The sequence below is a fragment of the Nelumbo nucifera genome, chromosome 1, assembly GCF_055504915.1.
Source record: "Nelumbo nucifera cultivar China Antique chromosome 1, China Antique-T2T, whole genome shotgun sequence".
In the NCBI taxonomy this organism is placed as follows: Eukaryota; Viridiplantae; Streptophyta; class Magnoliopsida; order Proteales; family Nelumbonaceae; genus Nelumbo; species Nelumbo nucifera.
In genome coordinates, this window is record NC_142649.1 from 153,725,742 (window position 1) to 153,750,320 (window position 24,579).

The 24,579-nt window shown below is 36.4% G+C and overlaps 1 protein-coding gene and 1 long non-coding RNA gene across 7 annotated transcripts; both read right to left on the bottom strand.

The window, feature by feature from the left end:
- Nucleotides 1–1,599: 1,599 nt before the first annotated feature.
- Nucleotides 1,600–8,080, bottom strand: LOC104587645 (uncharacterized). 6 transcript variants are annotated; one of them, XM_010245342.3, is made up of 6 exons: nucleotides 7,778–8,080; nucleotides 6,172–6,324; nucleotides 5,204–5,271; nucleotides 3,131–5,044; nucleotides 2,584–2,701; nucleotides 1,600–2,505 (listed from the first exon to the last, which is right to left on the bottom strand). In XM_010245342.3, exons 2-6 carry the CDS (start codon nucleotides 6,314–6,316, stop codon nucleotides 1,772–1,774), a joined length of 2,979 nt encoding a protein of 992 aa, XP_010243644.2. In that variant the 5' UTR covers nucleotides 6,317–6,324; nucleotides 7,778–8,080; the 3' UTR covers nucleotides 1,600–1,771. The 6 variants fall into 6 exon arrangements, with proteins under 6 accessions (XP_010243644.2, XP_010243642.2, XP_010243641.2 ...); XM_010245340.2 differs by having other exon boundaries at nucleotides 1,600–2,502; nucleotides 7,676–8,080; XM_010245339.2 differs by having other exon boundaries at nucleotides 7,676–8,080.
- Nucleotides 8,081–17,666: 9,586 nt separating this feature from the next.
- On the bottom strand, nucleotides 17,667–24,496 carry LOC148804017 (uncharacterized). The gene is made up of 2 exons (XR_016080429.1): nucleotides 22,540–24,496; nucleotides 17,667–22,394 (listed from the first exon to the last, which is right to left on the bottom strand). It is a non-coding gene; the product is annotated as an uncharacterized LOC148804017 (long non-coding RNA).
- Between the last annotated feature and the right edge of the window lie 83 nt (nucleotides 24,497–24,579).

Genomic DNA, 24,579 nt, shown 5'->3' on the forward strand with positions numbered 1-24,579 from the left:
GTTCCCAATTTGCATCCCTATTGGGTCCCCTATCTAATGGATGGTCAAGATCGTCACAAGATCCACCTATGTAGCAGAATAGGTAGGTTCGTGTAGGGAAGGCCCCAGCTATCTGGGGTCTTGGGAGGAATAAGGCTGCATTTGGCACTCCTTATTCTAAGGATTTATCTCTTTTTTGCAGTTAAAATGTCCCCATGAACACTGAATTTTTAACTGGCAAAAGGGAGATTAGTCCTTAAAATAAGAAATGCTAAATGCAGCCTAAATTGGATACAGTCCTAACTTTCTTGACATTTTGGCTCCGTTTGAAAAGAGTGCAAATACATACAAAATACAATCTTTTGCACTCTACAAATTTGTATTTACACTATTTCCAAACTGAGCCTTTATTTTTCATATGAATGACTGGTTTCAGACTCAAACCTGTGTTTTCATGCTTACCAGTCCACCAGTCCGAGAAACTTCGCAGAACTATTAAATTACTGACTTGTTGTTCTTATTGATGCTTTCATCCTTTTTTTTTATTTTTTCTATTTGGGCTGAGTATCAGACTGATCCTGAGTTAATTAAGCACTAAAACACTGTCCAATAAACAAGGCGCCTGATCCAATGTCTCACACTTAACTTTTATCTCGTTGATTGTCTCTGCTAGCCACAACATTTCCACATGTTAAGAAGAAGACTAACGTGCCCTCTTTCTTCTATTCTTCTTATATTAAAGACCCATTTCAGAGATCAGTATCCCTGATCAGATTCAGTTGCATATTAATAAGGTTGTCTAAGCTTTTCTTACGGGCAGTTATCAGACTAATCAGAACCCACTTGGCGATTATAGCCCCCAAAACAGCTGTTTTTGGCAGGCAATAATGTTTTGCCACATGACTTTCAACAGTCAAGTACTGAGAATTCACTATGGTGGGTGGACAGTGGACTGTGAGAATAATATAGCCTAGAATCTATCAACTGTGTGTGTTATCATAGCCCAATCAGTCCTTAAAAAATAAAAAAAAAAGAAAAGAAAATAGCGCCAGGACTCGGGCTCTTGGATTCAAGATGGAATGAGCCATGTGTTTAATGAGTCGTGTTAAAATCTCTATCTTCATACTTCAAAAGGAAAAGAATTGTTTGATCCTCCTAAAATCTTCACCATTATCAAACTATAGCTAGCTTCCTTGGCCAAATCATTCTACTTCCCTTTCTGTTTTTTTTTTTTTTTTGATAAATGTCTACTTCCCTTTCTGATTAGTTTGGTAGAATGGACGAATTGGGAACCACACAAGAGGAACTGAATGAAAAGGATGGTAGCCCCACCGACATGAAAGTGAAGTTCCTGTGATGCTCATGTGACAATTGTAGACGTACAGATTGGGCAAGCAAATCCTTTTCAGATACAGATCAAGTGGGACCTCTTTTGTGGAACTTCCAAATTTGATAAATAGGGAATTACTGTAAGGATTGAGATAAGGCTCAGTAGAGCCTAGTTACAGTAATTTAAGTTTCTAGAAGCACATACTAGAGACAACAAGGGGTCCCTAAAAGAAGACAAAGGCAGTTCAGCAGCAGGCCATAAATAAAAGACATGGAAGGAAACAGCCTTAATGTCATTGTAAATATAGATATTTATATACTTGCTGGGAAAACCAAATATTTAATCAATACACATGAGAATTTGTGGCATTTAAAGAAATTGAGGTTGGTGAGGTTATCATGATTTTAAATAGCAATCACACTACATAAATAATAGAGAAAAAAAGAAAATAAAGTACAAGCTTCAACACAATCCACCTGTCAATTCAACAATAGCATCCTCCACAAGCTGCTGCAGAATCTCTCCCTCTATTTGCTTACCTAAAGTATCTATTTCCAACCTCATAAGATCCTCCCACCCCTTTCCAGCCACCTCCTTTCTCACCATCCTCTCCACCACCAGACTGTTTCTGTCCCCACTTTCATCTGAATAACACCTTCCCTCACTGTTACTATACCACTCCTTCACACAGCTCCAGACTTTGTCCAGAGTCACTACAGAATCTACCAAAATCTTACTTTGAACAGTGCTAGATACCTTCACCCATGGATTTGCTTTTGATGAATATCCTGTGATATCCATCAGGGCTGCATTGACACAATCAAATAGCAGTCTCCGGTTTGATCTCCACTGTCTGCGCTTTGCTTCATGTAATTGTTCCTTGTCATCCTTCAGGCTGAGATATTTTTCAATCAATGATGGGTCCAATGGGCTCTCTTCTGAATGCCATCTGGAAAAGATCACATCAGATTGCTCCTCGTAATCCAGGCCTGCAGTTGAGAGTAACACCTGGACAAACAAGAACCTTTCCTGTTCTTCTTCTGCTTCAGTGGCAAACCTAGATAAGTGCAATGAATTTGGTCTGGCTGCTATTAAACAAGGATCATCCCATGACAGTGTCCGTGCTATGGATCCTATTGGTGGAGATTTGTCAATTAAGTTTGATCTAAGTGAGTGATGGTGCACAGATAACCCTGCTGGAGGGAACACACTAGTTAGATAGATTCAAGAATAAAGGATGAATTTGTCAGCTTGGTAGGGTCTCAAGTACTTACCCTGTTGATCTGACTTTATGTTTCCAGAGGGTTGTGAAGTTGTATTAACATCATCATCAAATGGTGCTTCCAAGACTGAAATGGGGCTTGGTTGGTCCTGGTTTGCTATAGATATTGCCTACAGAGTTGAAAAGTTATCCTTAATTAAGAAAATTCATATGGATCTGAAATCCAGAGATGCATAAAACATTGGGATGCATAAAGGAACAAATCAAACTTCTGCACAGAGGTGGTCAAGGTGATTGAGTGGGAGAAAGTTTTAAGGAATGCAATTAGCAATAGTCTAAGTTTCTCCAAAATATATGCCAACTAAAATGTGAAAGACAGAAAGATCCTTGAGGCTGCATTTGTTTCAATTTGAAGTGCCAAAAAGCTTCCTTTCATCCATGAAATAGAGCAGAAATAAAATTGATACATTTCATACTGAAAATTCTCTGCATTCTTTTAATGGTGAAACAAATGGAACCTAAGTATCAAGGAACATACGTTGTAACCTGAAAACAATTAAAAAAAACGTCTTAAAACAAATAGTGGCAATCTGGCATACCTCGTCTATGAAAGTGCCATGTTTTGTTCCTAAACATATGGAAGCTGGTGAAGAAGTACGGCTTGATGACACCCCACCTTCAAGGCTACTACTAGTAACACATTGAGGAGCATCATCACTTCTTTCTGAAGAATGCTGTTTTGCAATCCCTGGCATTTCAGCAGGGGTAGACTGAGAGTCACCTTGGAAGCCAGCCAAGGGTGATGCATTAGATTTTTCTTTGCTTGATTTCTTATTCCTTAAGGAAAACAAACTTGAAACTTTCCCTTTGAATGTTGACTTCCCGCCTTTTGGCTTTGACTCCTTGGGAACAACTGGCTTGCCAACATCAGGTTCTGGAACTTCAACATTCAACCTTGTCCCAAAAACTGTAGAAGAAACAGGAACAGATCTTGACCTTAGTAGATTCCTTGGAGATACCTCCCCACCTTCATCCTTATCCCTGGCACTTGACAAGCATGATGGTGGTGCCATAAGATCTTGTTCATCGCCACAGGATCTGCTACTAATGACGCTCAAGCCCACATCAGGACCTTCTTCACCAGATTTTGCAGGCTTCTTTGCATCAGAAAGAGAAAGCATCTCACCTAATGTACTTGACTTTCTCTGGACTTGTATTTGTTCTTGACTAATTCCATTAGATGCCATCATGGCCCACCTTTCTGAAAGTCGCTTCTTTGCTTCCCTGCAAACTGATGACTCTGGAGAATAGGATAACCGGCTAAAAGAAGAGGATGAATAAGGACTACCAAACCTATTGTAGTCCCATGAATGTCTTAGGGTTGGAGTCATGACTTCTGAATCACTGATGTTTCCCTCTTCCACGTACTCATTTTCTGACCTATTGAATGAACTTTCATCCCCAGTATATCCATTGGAAAACACAGAGGATAGTAAAGTGTCATCTCTCTGATGAGTGTTCAAATTTTCCCGCATCTTCTGTGTGATCTGCTTTGCCACTTCTCTTGATCCTATTGCCTCGTTATCTTCTGTTTCATCACAGAAATCATGATTATGTGGCAACTTTGGTGAAGAGGGAGGGGAAGAAACAATGGCTTTAATGTCATGGTTATTCCCGGGACTAGGCTTTAAGACCACTATCCGTGTTGGTTGAGCAGAAATATCAACCTTCTGTTTTGTGTACACAGGACTCCAGCAAGGCTTCTCTTTGTCCCACCCATTTTCTTCAAACACTTGTGTTTGTTTCTTTATCTGTTTTTCACTCTTCTTCTCTAGTTCGGAAAATCTGTTATTTTCCAAATTCTTAGAAGGTTTCAATACTGTAATGCGCTTTGTCTGAGTAGGTGGGGGAATAGATCGTAGTTCAAACAAATGCTGTGAAAATAGTGGATTTGGTTCTTGCAGAAACTTAAGGAATAACTCCGTATTGGAATTCAGAACTTCCAATGCATCTTGGAATTCCTTAGACTGGTGTAGTTTTTCATCTGTGGCAAGGCGTTTTGCTTCAGTGAATTTCTGACGTACAAAAGCCATCTTTTTCTCATTCAGATTTTCATTTTGTCTTCCCTTCTGTGGAGATTTATCTTTAGTGTGGTTACCTTTCGGTGATTTCTGCCAAACTTCATATACATCTTTGTACTCTTTATGCTCCAGAACTGGATGAATCTCACATTGCATTTCCCTGTCTGAGATGTCACTTTCTTGATGCTGATATCTAAATATTGCCTCGGGTTCAGTAAAAGAATTCAGTAAACAACCTTTTTGCTGGATTCTCTGTCCTGTTGAATCTGGATGGTGTCCTGGCAGTGCTTCAAGCCCCATCAACTTGGCAACTACACCAGGTGGCTTTTGTTTAGACTCTGTTTCTTTTGACATTTCCTGGGCTATGAGCATCTTCATGGGTGTTCCACTTGATTTCTTGCTTGAATAAGCCCTCCTCAACTCGTATCCTATCTGCATGTCCCCAAACAGAACGTATTTGGAGTCAGGATATCATTTTGGACTACTACGGTCAAATGACTACTGACTGATCTTCAGTACCCTAAGAACAACATGCATTGAATTGATCTATTTTCTGACATTATTATGATTATGAGGTCTCAAAAAGCTTACTGGTTTGTTGTCCATCTGGTCTCTGATGGGATCTGACTTTTCTGATTGACTTCTAGGAAGAAAAGAACCTGATCATCAATCAGATCTATATCAACATCCACTAGCAGATGCCAGCAAGTAAGATTCTAATATCAACAATCTCATTAAAAACATACCAATGATGAATGATGTAGGGAGAATTAAAGAATGATAATTGACTTAAATGGAGTGTCAATGTAATTTTCAGAATCCTAAGTGATCAGTCAATTTGTTTTTATTTTCTCTGGTTCTTACAACTTATTCTGATAGGCTCATAGGTTTTTCACAAAATTATATGATTTCATATATCAGAAAATAAAAGACAAATTCACATTCAAGCCAACAAAGATTTATGTTTCTGTAAAAAAGGAACAGTTACTAACCTCTACATCAGAAAGACAGTAACTATAAAAGCATCAGTTATATAGACCGGTAGATTGATATATGATTACTCACTTTCAGCCATTTAATCATTCAATATATATGTCAAAGTTGAAACTATAATATGTGCATACATGTGACATCTAAGAGAAAAAAAAATAAAGGAACTTGGAAGCACATGTCAAATTCTGTCTAATAGCTTGCTGAAATATGTAATTTTATCCAATAAACCTGTCAAATTGCAAAGTGGGACAGTACAAGAGTATGCATTGAAGTGAACTTTTATTGGTCACTGATCAAAAAGACAGAGCAAATGTTGTAATCAATATTAAACTTGAGTCTTGTTTCTACTACATGATTGCACCATAATTTACTAAGATGCTCTCCATCAGTTATGACAATAAAAACTTCACAGGAGAAATTGTGATAAACAGGTCCCTTTTCCCCAAGAAAAAGCCAATTTGGAAACTGGAAACAGAAATGAGCAAATTGATATTTTAAAGCTTCTTTCACCGGCAGGAACATCACGTCATGGGGAAAAGGAAAGAAATGCATGTAAAGAAAATTACAATCTCGATGTGGTTTCTCTGTAAGCAGTTTGTTTCCAGCCACACCAGTGCTTAAATCAAGGAAGTTCACCATCCTTCCCATGCATCCTGGAAATGGCTTATCAAGATCGTGAGCTCTTCTCTGCTGCATCCCGTTCATATGCATTTCAGTGCCTGAAAAGGAAAATATAGCAGAAATCAATCCCATTTCTAAAATGTACTGCAGACGTCTGGTAGAAAACAACAAATAAAAAAATGAAAAAGAAGCTAACGCATGTCAACCAAGTCTGCTATTCAAGCATTATGCCAAAAAGAAAACACAAATAAACACAAAAAGAGCTCCATCTGCAGCCTTAGCCCAGCTATACAAACTAGGCCAGAAAAATAGAAAAGGAAATAAAATGGATAGCTGAAAATAAGAACTAAATAGTAGATTGAAGTCCAAAAATTAGTAAAACTGAATTTTGAATAAAAGAAAAACTACTTTTTCAAGTCTAGAAACATAACATAGGGGTGCACAAAAAGGTCTGTAGAATCTAAAACAAAGGTAAATGCAAGAATAAACCAAAATAAGGCAAAGCGCATGTTTTATAGTTAAACCCTTAATTTTAGATGAGAAACGTGCAATACAAAGGAGAGAATTAGAAGATCAACTGATCAAATAAAATCTCGAATTCCTGCAACATCATCTAAAAGCCCAAGGCTTACCAGGAAATGCTTGACGCCTCGATAATTTTTCCAGGTAAATAAACTTTAATTCAGGTCCTAATTGAGGTCTACCCACCAATAACCGGAAAGAAAATTACAAATAAATATCTAAATATTGAGAAGTCATCATAAAAATGAATTAAGAAGGGAAATCCGAATCACAAGAACACTTTAGGAACAAATGGAAGGTAGGAAGATGGAATTGTGGGGGAGAAACGTGAAAGTAAAGGAAGAAATCATCCCCAATCACTGAAATAAGCCAAAGACAAAGAGGCAACTGGAAACTACAACCATTTTTCTCTTTTTGCAAGTAAAAATACTGCAAATTTACATGAAAGGGCAACATTGATGGCTAAAACACTAAATTAATAAACTAAATCACCTACATTCATCGAAACTGACGTTAGCTGCACCAAAATCAACACCGGAAGCCTCAAAGGAAAATTACAAAAAAAAAAAAAACTATCTTTACATAACACAAGACCCCATTGATAAAAGTTGCAATTACTATAAAACGCAGAGAAGAAACGAAATAAACGCTGCAAAAGTGACCAGATTCACACCCAAAAGTAGAAACTAACTCGAAAATCACTAAGAAAAGCAGAAATCATTACCTAAAAAGACACATGATCAACCAAATCAAAACAATTAGCCACTAGATTTGACCATAAAAGCAAAACCCAACTCAAAAAATAACTTCAAAAAGCTGCAGAAAGCATAAAAAAGAACAAGAATCAATTCCTGTAAGAAAAAACGATTTAACTTTGATGGGGAGAGCAAGACAGAAGCTCAAAAAGGAGGAATAAAGGAAAAGTACTTCTCATGATCCTAAAAGGAATCACGGAGCCCAATCAACATCTCGCAAGTTTCGCAACAACAAAAGATCATCCACCCCTCAGCGAAGGACAGAGAGAGAGACCTTGTACAACAGGATCTCGGTTACGCCACCGGGGAGCTGCCGGAGTCAGACATTCCAGTACATCAACAATGGAAACCAAGCCGGAGATTCGCCGGATTTACAGCGGCGACGCTCAGAAAGTGCGAGGAGTGTTCCATGAGAGACAAGGTCTCTTCTTGCACCGACTTTTCCGGACCTGAAAGCTTCTCATTTGTTCGGACTCATTTATCAGCTTCAATTACGAGAGAGAGAAAGAGAGAGAGAGAGAGAGAGAGAGCGTGCTGGTTACTGGTTAGTATTACTGTAACGTGAAAAACCAGAAATGAAGGAAAAGAGAAAGGAGAGAGGAGATAATATTATATTAAATTTAATTAAAACATTAAAATTAGTTAATCATGATTAGATTATTGATTAAGTTAATCGTAATTTAATTAACCATGAAAATATTAAAAGAATTTCTATTCGATTAAAAGTTTTCGGCTGGGAGTGGACGGTAGTGACTAGTGTGAAAGAGAAGCGTGGGTTCACTGCTTCACTGAAGTTTCGTCCTTGTCGTTGTCCGTGTAAAGCGGAAATCAAATCAAGAATAATTACCGTTGGGTTGTGACATAATTGCCCCTGCCTTTTAAACGGAATCACAACAATGCCCACAGAGTTTCCATACTCTGGATGGGATGTCAATGGGTCGGATTAAATGATAACTCGGATTGGCCCGACCGAGTTAGGGTCAAGTATATTCAATTTAAGGTTGGATTAGGTTTTAATTCTTCAACCCGAGTCGGGTTTAGGTTTTGACTGACCCGTCCCGATGGGTGACGATACCTGCATTTATGCAAAATATTCTTGTAAGTTTTTGACTTCTAATTCTATAGTTTTAAAGTTAAGATTTACTTGCATATTGATTTGGATTTTCTTATTTAAAAGGGAAAGTGATACCATAAAATCTATAAAGCAATTTTTTTACGTAAATTAATGAATTTTATGTCTCCAAAATATGTTTAAAACATGCAATTGAAATTTTACATGTCTAGTTGGATTGATATCGGGTTAGACCCCATAGGGTCGGGTCGGGTTTGAGAATCATACATTTTAAAAACCGGGTTGAGGCACTGGAGGATCATGTTAGGATTGAGACAAAACCGTACCAAACCCAACCTGTTGACATCCCTACTCCCATAGCCTGGATCTGGACCCAAAACCATCCAAAAATAGCATAAATGATCAAATGGTTGTGATTTTATGGGAATTCGATCAAATGGTTATGATGATCAGTCTTTGGACCAGGCGGTCGATCCATTGAATCAAATGACCCGATAACTGGGTCCGAGGTTTTTATCATTTGACCAGTCAAACCACTTGGTTAAATCATCAAATACGGCGTTGTTGGACTTGGATCGGATATAAAACCATTTTTGGTCACTGGGTCACGAGTTGAACAATCTAATGGTTTGGTTCGATTGTCTGGTTTTGCTCAAATAAAAAAAATTACAATAAATATAACAAATGATTTTAAGTTATCCTTATTTTACGACTAAAATCAGTTTTCGGTTCTTGATTTTGATGATCCAACCACTGTCTCAAAGACATAATTTTTTTTTTTATATATATCGGAGATATTCCCAATGTGTAACTGGATGTTGTGTATATAGAGTTTTTGCTTTAAAGAGATCTGGGTTCTTTTTCAAAACCAAACACAGCCCGAACTAAATAAATTAAAATTTGTAGTATAAACTACTTTTTTTTTTCTTTTTAGTTTTATGAGAGTGGAGAGTAGGGGTGAGCAAAAAAATCCAAAAAACCGAACCAACTGAAATCAAATTGAAAAATCGGTTAACCGAATTGGTTGGTTCAGTATTTTTAAAAAACCGAAGGTACTGGTTCAGTTTCGGTTAACTAATATAAAGAATTAATGGTTAACCGAACCGACCGATATACATATATTTCTATATATTTTGTATATATTTATGTATGTTATATATATATATATTATATTTTATATATTATAAATTAATAAATATGAATTATATATAAATATATATTTATAATATATGATATATTATTTATTATTTAAAATCTAATATTTTATATATATTTATATATATTTTTGTAATATATATTGTAAAATTTAAAAAATCAAAAAATTGATAAACCGAATTGACGGTTAACCGAACCGATCAACCAATTAACCAATTGGCTTTGGCTCAGTTTCGGTCACCGATTTTCCAAAAAACCAATAGCACCAGTTTGGTTACAAAAAAAGTCCCACAGTTTGATTAACTGAACCATGAACGCCCCTAGTGGAGAGGGTGAGAATTAGAGAGAAATTGTGCCCAACCAATGAACCAACCAGAAGAGGATCTGTATTAGGTTAAACCGGTTCAACCTAATCCAAGATGAAATCATGAATCCCCTTTTAGTTGTATGTTTGTCTGCGGTGGGGGTCAGAAAAAGTAGGGTCCCATTAGACCCATTTCTTTTTGGCCTCGTCTGGGTCTGCAACTTTTTCAGTTCTTGCTCACTTCAGATTCCATAAAATGTCGGGCTACCTTTATCCAGGCTAAGCTCATGCATCATGAACTGACCCAAGGAGATGAGTGTTGATGATGCATCCAAACAGTGGCGCCGACATCCAAGCATGGACTGAGACATGCAAATCGTCTGGGGACCATCAAATCAAAGATCGTTAGCCAAATCACTACTCAATTCGTGTAACAATGACTCCCTGTCATATACAATTTTATATTAAGACATTCTTCATATGTGTATATATATTCAAATAAAATTATAAGTTTTTAGGAGACTTAAGACCGATTACTTGAATGCATAGTTTCCATGTTTCTTGAAAGAACCTCAACAAGCCATTTGTTATTGTATTAGGGTTGACGGTGGTGAATCTTGATTTGGCCACTTGGCAAAGATTTTCAAAGGAGACAGCCGTGTGGGAATCATAAAAAATGCATTCTTACACGGTACGGTACACAAAATGAAACCCCACAAAATATTAAATAGCTTTTCATTTTTTAGATGAAATGGGCTAAACAATTTAGAATAGCTCTTCTCCCAAATCCCAAAACCTGCCTTACTTCGAATAAGAATATTTTTTATTTTTAGAAAAAAAAAGAGGAAATTATCCTTTTTGATATATTTTAGAGAATCTTAAATATGGGTAACGTGGTTTTAATATACACCATAAATAAAAAAAGTGATTGCCCATTAATATGAGTCTTGATTAGCTGCATTTCAAAGCTAGCTGTGTTAGGGGTTGTATAACCAATAATAGTGTGAGTGTATATATCCTGCAATCATTTTTATTTTAGGTTTCTCGAATAGAGACAGAATAGGGTGTATCTGAGGTCCACTAACCTTATTATAGAGAGTCTATATTGTATGATAGATATGGATGTTATTAATGGTTTCACAACCATCACATGCAGTTAAAAAAAATAGAGAGCAATTCAAACCTAGTTATTGACACTTGATGCTGCAGTTCAATGAATAGTGTTTAGTATAGGGTCTGATAATATCTTAATTAATTGTTCTTACCAAGTGGGTGAAATACTGGTGCAGCCATCCATAGGAAACCTTTTGTTGAGAGAGAAGATAGGGATGTTACATGCTGAAGTTGGTGTAGATAGACAGACTCCCACAATGGGTGGTGCATGAATGTTGACTTAGGGAAAGGTCAGTTGTCTTCCTTGGTTGGAGTTGATGGAACCATAAAAGAACAAGAATAGGAACCCACTAGTTGTTGCCCATGCATAGAAAGATGAATGATTATAATCAATAGCAAGTCTTTCATTTTTCTATATGATACCAAAATTTACTTTGGTTACTACCTTCAAATATGAAACAACTCTATCATCATGTCTATACACAACCCTATCATCAGACCTATTAATTTAAGGTCGAATCCGGATCTTTTACCCATAAGACACTACTCACACAACTTCCAAGATGATCTATAGCCACACATCTCCAGTACGAGCCCATCAATGACAGTATACAAAAACATGTTTGAGACGTGTGGTTATAGATTATGTTGGAAGTTATGTGAGTGGCATCTTGTGGATGCAGATCTAGTCTTCTTCATGGTCTGTGTGTGATTTATAAGTTTTCTACAACAATAAGCTTGTTCATGGAGTAGGACAGAATTGGAGCAGAGAGAAGGCCTAATGCATCCCATATTAGGATGTTGAACATGAATGATGATCAATAGGGGTGAGCATTATTCGGTTGAAACTGGAATAGTAAATTGGAAATTTTGGTTTTTTTAGTTTTTAAAGTTAGAAATTCGGTTAATCGAAAAAATAAAATTCATTATATAATATGTAATATATAACATATAATATATAATATACTGTATATTTATATATTAATATATTATATATAATGTATTACAATAAAATTCAAATTCATAATATATAATATATATATATATATATATATTATAGATTATAATATATAATATTTTATATATTAATTAAATTCGGTTTTTAACTGAAATAACTGAAAACAGAACAAAAAAAATTCAGTTTTCTTGTAATTCGGTTTCAATTCGATTTTCATATTTTTATTTCGATTTTTAAAATTTCAATTTATTTGGTTCAAAACTGAACTGAATAAATCGAATGCTCACCCCTAATGATCAATACTTTTTAGTGTTGTTGTTAGACTCAAAGCAACTGAATACCTAGACCCTTAGATCAATTAAGAGTTGGCAGCTAAAATAGTTTTTAGGTTGCCCAATTCTTAGAAATTAATGTTGGTTTGGTCAGATTTGCCTCAAGTATCAATACCTATTATATAACTTGTAATGTTTATTGTTTTTAAGCTTATTTTGGAATCCAAGTACAACGCATTTACAAATATTTCTTGCACATTAAATCAAAATTTCGATCAAATACATTAAAGATGCCACATGATCTACTTACTATTCATTTGTTCATGTTTTATAAAATACACTTACCATTAAGACTTTAACAATGTTAAAAATGTCAAGTATGATGTATTGTTTTATTGCTAGTTCACATTTTTTCTTCAGTGCGATTCATACACCATAGATTTTGCCCTTATATTGACATAAATTAGATTTGAAAGATAAAATATGACTTTTTTGGGTAAATTATACTCAAATCTCAGTGTCTCACTGTTAGCATTCCATTAACTAGTTAAAGCATGTGATGATATGTATGTATACACCCCCCAAACTTTCATTTGTTACAAAACCCCCTAAACTTTCACTTTGCGGTAAATACCCCTTTGGGTGTTAAATTAGATGACATAAGGCATTAAATTAAATGGCTGCTTGAACTTTCCTCATTTTCTTTTCCTTTCCCTTCTCTCTTAAACCTAATTGACCATAAATAGCTCCATTTTCTCCAAATGAAACTAGCTAAAATAAAAAGAACCATTTCACTAGCATAGAAAAAAAAAATTCCTTTAAATTCTTGATTCCTTTCACTAACATGAACGTCTCTCTTCATCTTAAAATACAAAAAATATCCACTCCTTTCTCCAATAAATCAAGAAAAACCAAATGAAACCACAAATTTATATCCATTAGAAACAAAAAGAAATCTCTACCATTTCATTTAAATATTTAATCCAGCCAAAAAAAATTAATTAAACAGGTGAATGAGAATCTTTTTGAAGTTAACTAATGGAACTCTTACGAAGGGGGTATTTGTTGCCAAGTGAAAGTTCAAGGGGGTATTTGTCATTGAGCCTATAGTACAATAAGGGTTTTTGTAATTTACCTTTTGAAAAATCCTCAAAATATCCTTTGCATTATTTTTTAGACCACTTTTCCCTTCCTTCATTGAGTCTCCAAACCAATCTACTTGTGGAAAATTGGAAGAAGAATCACCAACAATCGTTCAATTGGTTGAGAGAGGATTGAAAGCTTCCAGGGGGTGGTGATTGATCTAATGGTAAAGCAATAGCAAGGACACTTACCAACTGTAACAATGTTAAAGATGTCAATTGTGACATGTTTTTATCTTTGATTCACATGTTTTGCTTAGATGTAATTTATACACAATAGGTTTTGCCCTTATTTGACATAAGTTAGCTTTAAAAGGTAATATGAATTATTTTTTAGGTAAATTATAGCCTATACTTATTTGACATAAGTTGCTTAGATGTAATCCAACTGTTAGCATTCTATCTATTATCTAGAACACGTAATGGTGTGTTCATCTCAAAACATTTAAAAATCGTAAAACTATCCTTTGCATTACTTTTGAGACCATTTTGCCCTCTCCTTCATTGAGTTTTTAGAAGAAGAAGAAGAAGAATCACTAGCAAGCAAATTGTTCAATTGATTGAGAGAGGAAGAGAGAGGTGAGAAGGAATGTCCAACTATGGAAAGCTTAGGGGGGATGATCAATGTAATGGTAGAGCAATAGTGGGGATGATGGTAGTGGTGGCGTTCCTTTAGGCTATGTTTGGTTTGAAGGAAAAAGGTAGGGAAAGGTAGAAAAAGGTTTCCGTAAGGAGAGATGAAGAGGGTAGAAGGAAAAAAAAAAGAGAGGGGAAGAAGAAGAAGAAGAAGAGGAGAGAGAGAGAGAGAGAGAGAGAGAGAGAGAAAGAGAGAGAGAGAGAGAGATGGGGGAGGGGCCGGAGGTGACAATTGAGTTCTTTGGTTCTCAGTTGAGAGGGGAAGATAGCAAGAAGCAATTAGCTGTTTGGGCAAGATTCCTATCATTCACACTGTTGAATTAGCCCAATAAGTTTGTGATTCATTATCATAGCATGGTATTAATGGTAGAAATAGAGCAAGCTATACCTGGTTTATGTAAGGGAGTTATTAGTTTGATGCCATTGATTTTCATTCAATTTTCAGAGATAGAAGAAGATGAACAGTACTGAACAAAAGAGGAATTTAAATATATGTATTTTCATAACTTTATCTTCATTGTAACGTATAGAGTTGGACATAAAGTATATATTTTTGAAAAGTTAAAAATACTTGCTTTATCATAATTCAAAGTTCAGACCCCTAAGTATACAAATACCCTTATTTTTTAATTTTAATTTCTTTCATTTGCATTTTATTTGAATCATGGTTTTCAAAACCGGATCAGACCGGACGGTCGGACCAGAAAACCCGGGAACCGGTCAGGTGATTGATTCCGTTTTTCCCCAAAACCGAATTTTTGCAAAAAACCGTTGATTTGGTCAGCAAACCGCTGACCTAGGTGGTTGAACTATTCGAACCGTTCAATAATTTTGACTATTTTTTATTTTTTGTTAGAATGAACTGACCATTCAGTTCGAACGATCGGACCACTCGACCCAGGGTTGATTTTAAAAACCATGATTTAAATGAATCAAAACAGTTGAACCACGCAACAAACCATCTAACCGTGGCTCAATGGCCAAATTTAGAACCGGACCCGAATTCGTGCAGCCATCAAAATATGAAGATGAAATTGTGGAATCTTTTGACTATGGCAAAGGAAGGAGAGTTGGGTAATTAAGCACAAGAGTGTGAAAGCTACGGAGATTCTTCGAAATTCCGGGTAGCTCTTCCGTACCCGAACCTAATAAAGGAAGGCTGACATCAGCAGACGAAGCGGGCAGATGACGTGGGTGGTGGGGACCACAGAACAAGGGCAAGGAGAGTAACAAGTAACAGGTTGAGAGGAGTTAGAGAGAGGTCAGAGTCACGAGCAGGACGCGTGCCAGGTGGCATGTCCCCCCCCCCTGTTTACCTCCAACGTCACACGATATCTAATCTTTACTGGAGAAATCTTAGTGAAAACGCGCCTAAGAAAATAATTAAAAAATTAAATGTATAATATTCTCCCCCTATTTATCTACAAAATAACAAAAGTGCCATTCCTCTTCCTTTCCAAATTCTAATACGGATGGTCAAGTGCCAAGCTGGATCCGGCCATCCGGTCGTTCTGTGATGACAAAACTATTCCCAATTAGTAAAGGGCCAGCTAACATTCTTGGATGAACTTGTTTCTGTTTCTCTCTTTTATTTTGGTAAGGGATTGTTTGGAGGTAGAGTGAAAGTTAAAAGTTAGACTAGAGGTGCATGTCGGAATCCAGCTTTAAGATTTTACACTGCATCGGGCCAGATTTTTGGGCCGGGCCCATTCGAATTTTAACAAAACATCAACCCGAGTCTGCCCAAGTTGCAGTGTTGCACCCCTAAGTTAGACGGCTAAAAACAGAATTTCTTCCAATCTTTGACTTTAATATTTCATTCTATGGTCAATGGTTTAAAGAAACCTAAAAATTGAGTCACTTTTTTCTTCAGGTGGTGGATCAGTGGTTCAATCACATACGTCAAATGGGTCAATCCGTGACATAATAAATTAAATAAATAAAGATATAAAAATAGAAAAGTCTGCAAAAATAGGCATGAATGTATTATTTTATATCCATAATATTAAACAAAGATATGTACCATAAATGAGAATTGAAAAAGAGAATTATTCTCTAACTAGTGACCCACTAACCGGGCCAAATGGTTCTTCAGTGGTTCAACTGCAGGTTCAGAACATTGCCAGAACTCATAAATCATTTTTACTTGTTTGAATATGTTAGGTTTGACCCAAACAAACCGAATTTTGTCATTAGGTCATGGATCAAGCAGTCCAACCATCTAGTTGAATTGTTTAAGTCACTAAATCAAAATTTCAAAATAAAAGAAAAAGTTACAAAAATAACAAATATCATTTAAAGGTTTTTTTATTTTACATCAAAATAATCTTGGAGCAATAAATTGTATAGGTTATGATGTAGATTTGCACTTGCATCTAAGATGTATTAGATCAACTAGTCAAGTAACATTTTTAAGAACCAATCAAACCTAAAAACTGTTTTGGCTACCGATTCTATTCATTATGATCCAACCATCTGATTCGGTCCAAGTTTTCATGACATTGATAAAGCATGTTATTATGGTTTTCAAAACCGCACCGGACCGGATGGTCAGACCGAAAAAATCAGGAACCGGTTAGGTGATCATCAGTTTCGTTTTTCCCAAAAACTAGATTTCTCCTCAAAACCATTGATTTTGGTCAATGAACCGCTGAATCGGGCGATTAACTGTTCGAATCATTCGAACAGTTTTGACTGTTTTTTTTTTTTTGTCAAAATGGGTCAAGCGTTTGATTCAAACGGTCAGACCGTTCGACCCGATAACCAGACTCCTGACCGGTTCGATTTTAAAAATCATGCATGTTATTTTTATGACAATCAGAACACTTATTTGGTTATTTACCATTTTGGTGAGGTGAAAGGAAAGCATTTGGAGAGCAATGTTATACAACGAGGGTTGAAAGCTTTATCTTCAACTTTTGTAGCTTGAAAAATCTAATTGGATGGTTGAACCAATGATCCCAAGAGAAGAAGAGAGAGTTTCATGAATCATTTAATCCGCAGTTTGATTAGCTTCCTTAAAAAATATAAAAATGAGACACACCATAACCTAAAAGTATAAAAAGAAAACACTTTTGGTAACCTAGATCATTGGTTCAAGCAGAAAATTAGCGAATTTTTCAAAGAAGACGGCTGCAAAATGTTTAAGATGATTTTTTAGCTCTAAGAGCAGGAACTGGGGACTTGGGATCGGCATTGAATGAGTCAGAGATCATCTATCCAAGAGAAAACTCACTTTACTCTTGTGCATGCAGCATATCATTGATAAGAGTCTGGATCTCCTGCCCATGATAATTTTGCCCATGTCTAACTATCCACATATCATTGCAGCTATATATGGAAATATCTCATTCTTCTACATAGTATTATGCATGCGAGTAGTGTGTTGTGGATAAACGTGGACAGAGTTATTATCGGCAGGAACACAGGACATCAGGAGTCCATTAATAGGGTATTCACCATTATGAATGATTTTACTTTTACAAATAAAAATAACTGCTACATCATCAAAGCCAATCCAATAAATCTCCAATTAAATTTACAAGGCCCAATTTGTGAAAATTGCAAATACAAGGTTTAGATTGTACACAAGGTTTTGTACTGTATATTTTTGCATTTACGCTCTTTCAAACTAAGGCTCAATTTAGAAAGAATACAAATACAAAGTTTATAAACGCCGTATGCAAGGTTTTGCACCGCTACATATTTGTATTTCCTGAGGCTGAAAGGTAAAAGTAAAACCTGGCGACTTTTCCTAAATCAATTAATTGTTTGATTTGGGTTCCAGAATTCCGGTTTGTGTTTTACAACTACCAAGATGACTATCAAAAGAACCCAGTCAGTTCCAGGTAGTCTTCAATGGTTCATACCCTTTTGGTTATTCCACGTTCTTCACACCTGAAAGTATAATAACAGTATTAGTTTTAAAGTTATAGGCTCAGTTTGGAAAAAAAGTATAAATGCAAATATATACAGTATAAATATATACAAAATAATATAAAATATAAGATTTTACACTCTACATATTTGTATTTGTATTCATTTCAAACTCAGTCATAAGAACAATTAGAGAACCAAGGAAAGCCAACTTGTGAATTGGTTTGGTCGTCTCTCCAGATTCAAATTGGCTGGAGATAAAATCATGCACAGTGGGCTAGGCTATTTATCACCGGTGGACACTGGTTAGGAGCATTGGCATGTTACTCGTGATAGGTAGCTCACTCTGGTCTGCATGATTTTGTTTCCAACCCGTCCGGTTTCCCACTTAGGATCCTCTAACTGAAGATTCAGTTAAGTTGGTTCAGCTACTTTAATGCGCTTTGGATAAACTATTCAAAGAGGCCGAATCAGCCCCTCCAAAATGGGATCTAAGATTATATGGGCTTAATTTGCTTCTTTATTTTTCTCTTAAAGAGGTTTAGTTTGTTTCTGATTTGGAGGGGATAGCTGAAATATAGTCATGACAGCTTAACCAGTATATATCTTTTGTGATATTTCTATTGCTCAGCTGTCTTCAACTATCAGAAGGGACCAGACCTGATAACTAAGTAGGCCATGGAAGGGGATTTGATCCAAGGAACTGGTGGTCATACAAAAATCTCTCAGCCACATCCCACTGTGTATTGGGAACATCGCCTATGAACAATAATGTATAAGTACAAAAAATGTTCCCGGTGTGTGGCTGGGACAAGTTGTGAGGAGCAGATCTGGACTTGGGGGAATGAATAAGAGTTCAGATTTTCTTACAAATTTATCCTCACAGCTGTGCATTGAAAATATGTCCCATGAATAAAAAACACAAGTATAAAGATGTTCTTAATATACAGCTACAAAGACCCTAAGATGGGTGTGAAGGAATTCACATCAACGCCCGGCCCCACGGAGAGTGTCCCACAGCCCATTTCACCCCGTATATTAAAAATATCTCCCAATAACAAATATGGGAACATCTCCCGATGCACACTGAGATGTGCATGTGGGGCGCCTGTACATGGGGCACCAATCCGATCAAGGAAACCCAGACTCAAGTGAATACCACTAACCTCTGAATGCAAGCATCATGGGCATTCTGGCTCACATTCATACTAGGGAAAAGGACACATTTTGCCTGAAGAGAGGTCATATGAAGGCCCAACACTTAATGCGTTTGGTCCAAGCCATGCCATGGAAGCTCCTTTAAGTCCTTAGGTTCATCTGTTCTGAAAGAGACCTCAGACATGGCTAAGTTCCGAACAGAGTAATTGGTGATAAGCTTCATTCAAGCCAAAAAAGAAAAACATGGAAGTTGTACAAGAAAGATAATTCAACTTGGTTAGAAGAATTTGGTTGATAAAAACTAAAAAGTTAATTCAGTACTAAACCATTCAGGGTTTGTATACTTAAATCAGAAGAAAGGAAAGAGCAATTACTATTGTTAGGTTCCCATTGCTGAAAATGGGCGTACCCCTTTGTAAGGATTGCACGAAATGCCCCTTCCTTCATTAAGGTTTCTTACCTGATTCTCAAGTGTTCCGTACTTGAAAAAAATCCTTTCCATCCTCGTACGAAAGGGAGGGTAGTTGTATCGGCACTCCAAGTAAGGGAAAGAGTAGTAATTGTGTCCACATAAAAGAGCGACAGAGAGAGAGAGAGAGATGAACGTGGCTTCAGAGCTAGAAGAAGAAGAACTGCCGTGAATGATGAATATTGGTCCGATCAACAAACGTTGTACGGAATCAGTTTTGGTAGCACAAAGGATAGAGGTGTAATGTATGGGCCCGGGCCTGGGCGGGGCCGTGCTTGCCTGGCCTGGAAGGCTGGAACCCCTCAAAAGGGAAGCCTGGCTCAAGCCATGAGGCCCATGACCCCAGGTGGGCCTGTGCTGTATTGGGCCAGGCTGGGTCATGGGTAGCACGTTTTATTTTTTAAGGATTGAAAAAATTAAAAGAAATTAGTAAGATATACAAAAAGAATGAAAAAAGAAATCTTGAAATTTTATTCTGTATAAATTTTGATATATATAATTATTTATATTTAAAATAAAATAGTATATATTATAAATAATGGTTATACTACTATACAGCTCTAATAAAAGAGACACGAGGCAAGAAACCAAAACAGTATATTTGTCTTTTAACTGGGGAGTGGGTTGTGCCCTAATCACCTATCCCAAAAATGAAAAATCCAAAACTTACCAAATTAAAAGGTTATGAAAAAAGAAAGAAGTTTTCTATAAATTGCAATAGTAATTATGAATCTGTACTACCTTTCAAACTGGATTTCAAAGAGAATACATACCCAGATTGTCATTTGGGTTATTCACTGTAATTATACCATTTACAGACCGATGATTGCATATTGTAGGTAGATCAGTGAGGAGGAACTTCCATTCAAAAGAAATTGGTAGACCCTAGATAGAAAGAAGAGAGTAATGTCTGAAACCACCCTCTGTCGATGGATGTGCAACTACTGAGTACTGACAGACTGACCTTAATGGCCAGGTCCCCAAATCACCTTCTAGCCTCAAGACATTGATATTATCGTGGGAACCCCCAATCCAATCCCCATGAACGGTTGGATGGATAGGTGGTGGTTGTAAGGCAGGACTCCAGATGGCTAGATGAACTTTCCCCATTAAATATGCCACTTGGCTTGATTGCCACAAATTTGGAATGACTTAGGCGGATCTACAGTTCCGCTTGTCTGACCAAAATTAAGGAAATCTTGTGGCTGCCTCAAGACATTGATATTAGGCTTTCTCAAATATAGGGGGTGGGTTGTTTTGTTTGAAAAATAGATTTTGGAGTGGAGACTGGGTTTTGGGAATTTACAATTCCTATGATATTATGTGTTGAATTTAATAATGTTTTAAAAGATAATTAATAGTTTGTGCTTTCTAAATTTTTTATTTATAACTTAATAATATTTTTCTATTTATTACCTATGATTTAACCTCTAGCCCATGACCCTCTCCCTTTTTTCGATACTCAAACAATTGCTACTTATTGTTTTGCACAATAAGTAAACGGAGGAAGCATTCTATAATGAGAATAAAAACATGAGGCTCAGTTTGGAAAGAGTACAATTATAAATATGTACAGTATAAGTGTATACTAAATAATACAAAATATAAGGTTTTGGGCTATGCATATTTGTATTATTACTCCTTTCAAACTGAGCCTAAAGGGTAAATTTCTTAAACTACCCTTAAGGTTTAGGAAATTGACTAATCATACTTCAACTGATTCAGTATTGTCTTAAAGTACCTTTACTGTTTTTGACAATTGACTAAATCTTCGGTGGCGTTTGATAAATTTGAAATCTAAAATCTGAAAAATTAGAAAGATGTTAAAAGTGTCTGAAATCTGAAAAGAGTCATAATGCTTTTCTACTTTTTAGATGCTCTGAATAAATAAGGTTATTTGTGTTGGATCAACCATTTAGCATCCGAAGTTCTTTGATTTTATTATTTTACCCCTAGAATAGAGTATTTGATAGTTTTGAGTTCAATTTGCACTATTTCATATCAAATAATTTATGAAATTCAAAATGATATTGAAATAATATAAATAAAAAATAATAAATATCACAATTAAAATTATTAAAAATAATTTATGACTAATAAAAAATATTAAAGTAATTGATACTTAATAAAAATTAAAATAATTAATAATTAAAAATAACACAATTAAAATTAATAAAATAATTAATGACTAAAAAATATTTACATAATTAATACTTAATAAAAATTAAAATAATTATTAAATAATAATTAATAATTAGTGTAACAACAAAGTAATCAAAGCCCCACCACGCATCGCTGCTACCTAGTTGAGAACATGATCGGTTCTAAAGGTTGAACGGAAATTTGACTATTCTGATGACAAAACTTCCCTCACCGACATCTACTTCATTACGGTTCCTGTTTTCTATCAATGTCTTTCCGAACTTGGTATTCACCATGAAAATCTCATCTTGAGTTCCCCCGGAGTTGAGGATGGAAGCTTTCAACTGGAACGGAAGCAGAAACCCCTATTACTTGGTAGGAAAACTCTTCATCACATCATTCAATGCCCCTTTCCAATCTGCCACTTTTCTTCCCGGTTTCACAACATTTCTACTTTTCTGATCCTCTACATTGCCTTCTACCATTAGCTCAAAAGTAGAGAAGCACCAGCCATTCCTCTCACCTGTTGTTCGTTTTCTTCCTGTCTCTGAGACTCCGACTTTTGTTTAGCTTCTCACTTGGATCAATTGGTGCCTACCATTTCCAAATCTCACTTAGATCAACGAAAAGGCCTTTGTTGTTATACTTTTTCTCCATGAAGATTATCTTCGCTACACTCGTCATCTCCATGAAATAGCAAAATGAGCAAAAAAAAAAAGAAAGTGGATTTGAGACATACCTGGAGCAGATCTTCAAAGGTGTGTCTTCGTCGGCGGAGAAGAACACAAATGTTTAGGGTTGTATTTAAAATGGGGCATAACGTGTCATTTCCAAAACAATGTTGGGGTGTTTTTGTCTTTTGGCCACATTTAAAACATGTCTAAGTGCATTAAGAGCCGGGCTAACCTCTTTGGTGCAATACAAACGAGAGTAGCATCTAAAAAGTAAATATTTCATACTTCAGATCTTTACAAAGAGTTATCAAATGTGCCCTCCTTTACCATCACCATCAGTGTGAGTGTCTGTTAATAGAAAGATAAAAAGACTATTTTGTCCATCACTCAGAAAATTCAGACTCCATGTTCAGTAGAAGACATCGTCTGTGATTTTCAAGCTCCACCGACAATTCAATTCTGCAACAATCTCTCTCTCTCACCCTCTTCTCTTTTTCCTCTGTCACAGCTCCTCAATCAAAAAGCAATTACCACAATTACCATCCCAATGGTGGTAAGCATAGTTCAAGCTATTCGATAATGTCGTCGCTGCTGATCTCGTCGGTTGCCACTTAAAAAATCACTGTGGTTGGATTTAAGGGAGACAGAGAATTGACGAAACTAGTTCATGGTTTCTTGGAAAGGAAGCCCTTTTTCCTAGAATCAATTGTGGGTTTCAGAAGCTTTGACGTCCAAACGCCATTGCACCATGAAGGAGAATCAGATGGGGCAGCAGAGATTTAAAACCCTAAAATTTGAAACTCAAAAGGTCACAACATAGGAGTTTTAAAAGCTCCCACGTGTTGTCTCCCTCTCTCTATTGAAAGGTCTCTTTGTTTCTCTCTCATTCTCTCTCTCTTCTCTCCCTCTCTCAATCTCCTTCTCTCTCTCGTGTTTTCTTTCTCCGCCACTTCATCACCTTCCCCTTTTTCTTGTGACAGATTTGTATAGATCTCTTTCTTTCTATCTCATCCCCTCTCTTGATCCCCTTCTTCACTCTCTCCCTCTCTCTCTCTCTACATGTTGTCTTTCGAGTTCCAGATGCTTCCTTCCCATCCACGGGAGCGGAGGTGTGAACTCTGCCAGGATGTCGTCCATTTCATCTCTTGTTTATGGTTTTTCTGCATACAAGGTCATTGATTCTCCTCTCTTAACGGAGAAGATCGACACCAATTGAACGATAAAGGTTGATATCAACGGCAACGGAAATTTTCAATCTATGCAAGTTGCTATCTATTCTTTTTCCAAAAGGGAACTCTTGATGGATCATCGTTCATGTTTGGAAAGGAGAGTACAAGTGATTTTTCCGACTGCCATATATACTTGATCGGTCAAACAGTGTTTTTAATGGCTAGGGTAGATGATTCATCGATCAATCCTTTTGATGTTTCTTAATTAATGTAGAGAAAAGATTTTCATACCCGAGAACAAGCCCTATATATTCTTGAGAGGAAATGGGAAGGGAAGGACATCCATAGTTTGGTCTCAAAGCTCCACTGACAACGTCGAATCCGCCACTCTCAAGGTGGAGGTCCCCAACTTCATTGTTTTCAGCATCAACTTTAAGGTTGAGGACCTCTCTTTCTCTCTCTCTCTTAAACACACACACATTTTCTCTCTACCGTTGCGACTCTCGTTGTAGCGGCAGATCTGTGTCGCCTTCTCCCTTTTCTTAAGTCAGCGGCAGATCTGTATAGAATATAGATTTCTTTCTTTCTCTCTCATTCCTTCTCTCTCTTCTCTCCCTCTCTTGATCCCCTTCTTATTCTCTCTTTCTCTTCTCTCCCTCTCTTGATCCCCTTCTTATTCTCTCTTTCTCTTCTCTCTCTCTCTTGATCCCCTTCTTATTCTCTCTCTCTCTCTCTGTATTGCCTTCTCCCTTTTCTTCGATCAACAACAGATTTGTATCACTATGATCCCGCAAAGTTCATAGCCGCGACCAATGATAGTCATCGGGAGAAATTGATATTGAAGCAATGATGATGTGGGGCGTTGCTGTAATCAAGATCTCTTTGGCTTATTCAGATCTTGGAATTTTTGGAAGACTCTAAAGGGTATTTTTGGAA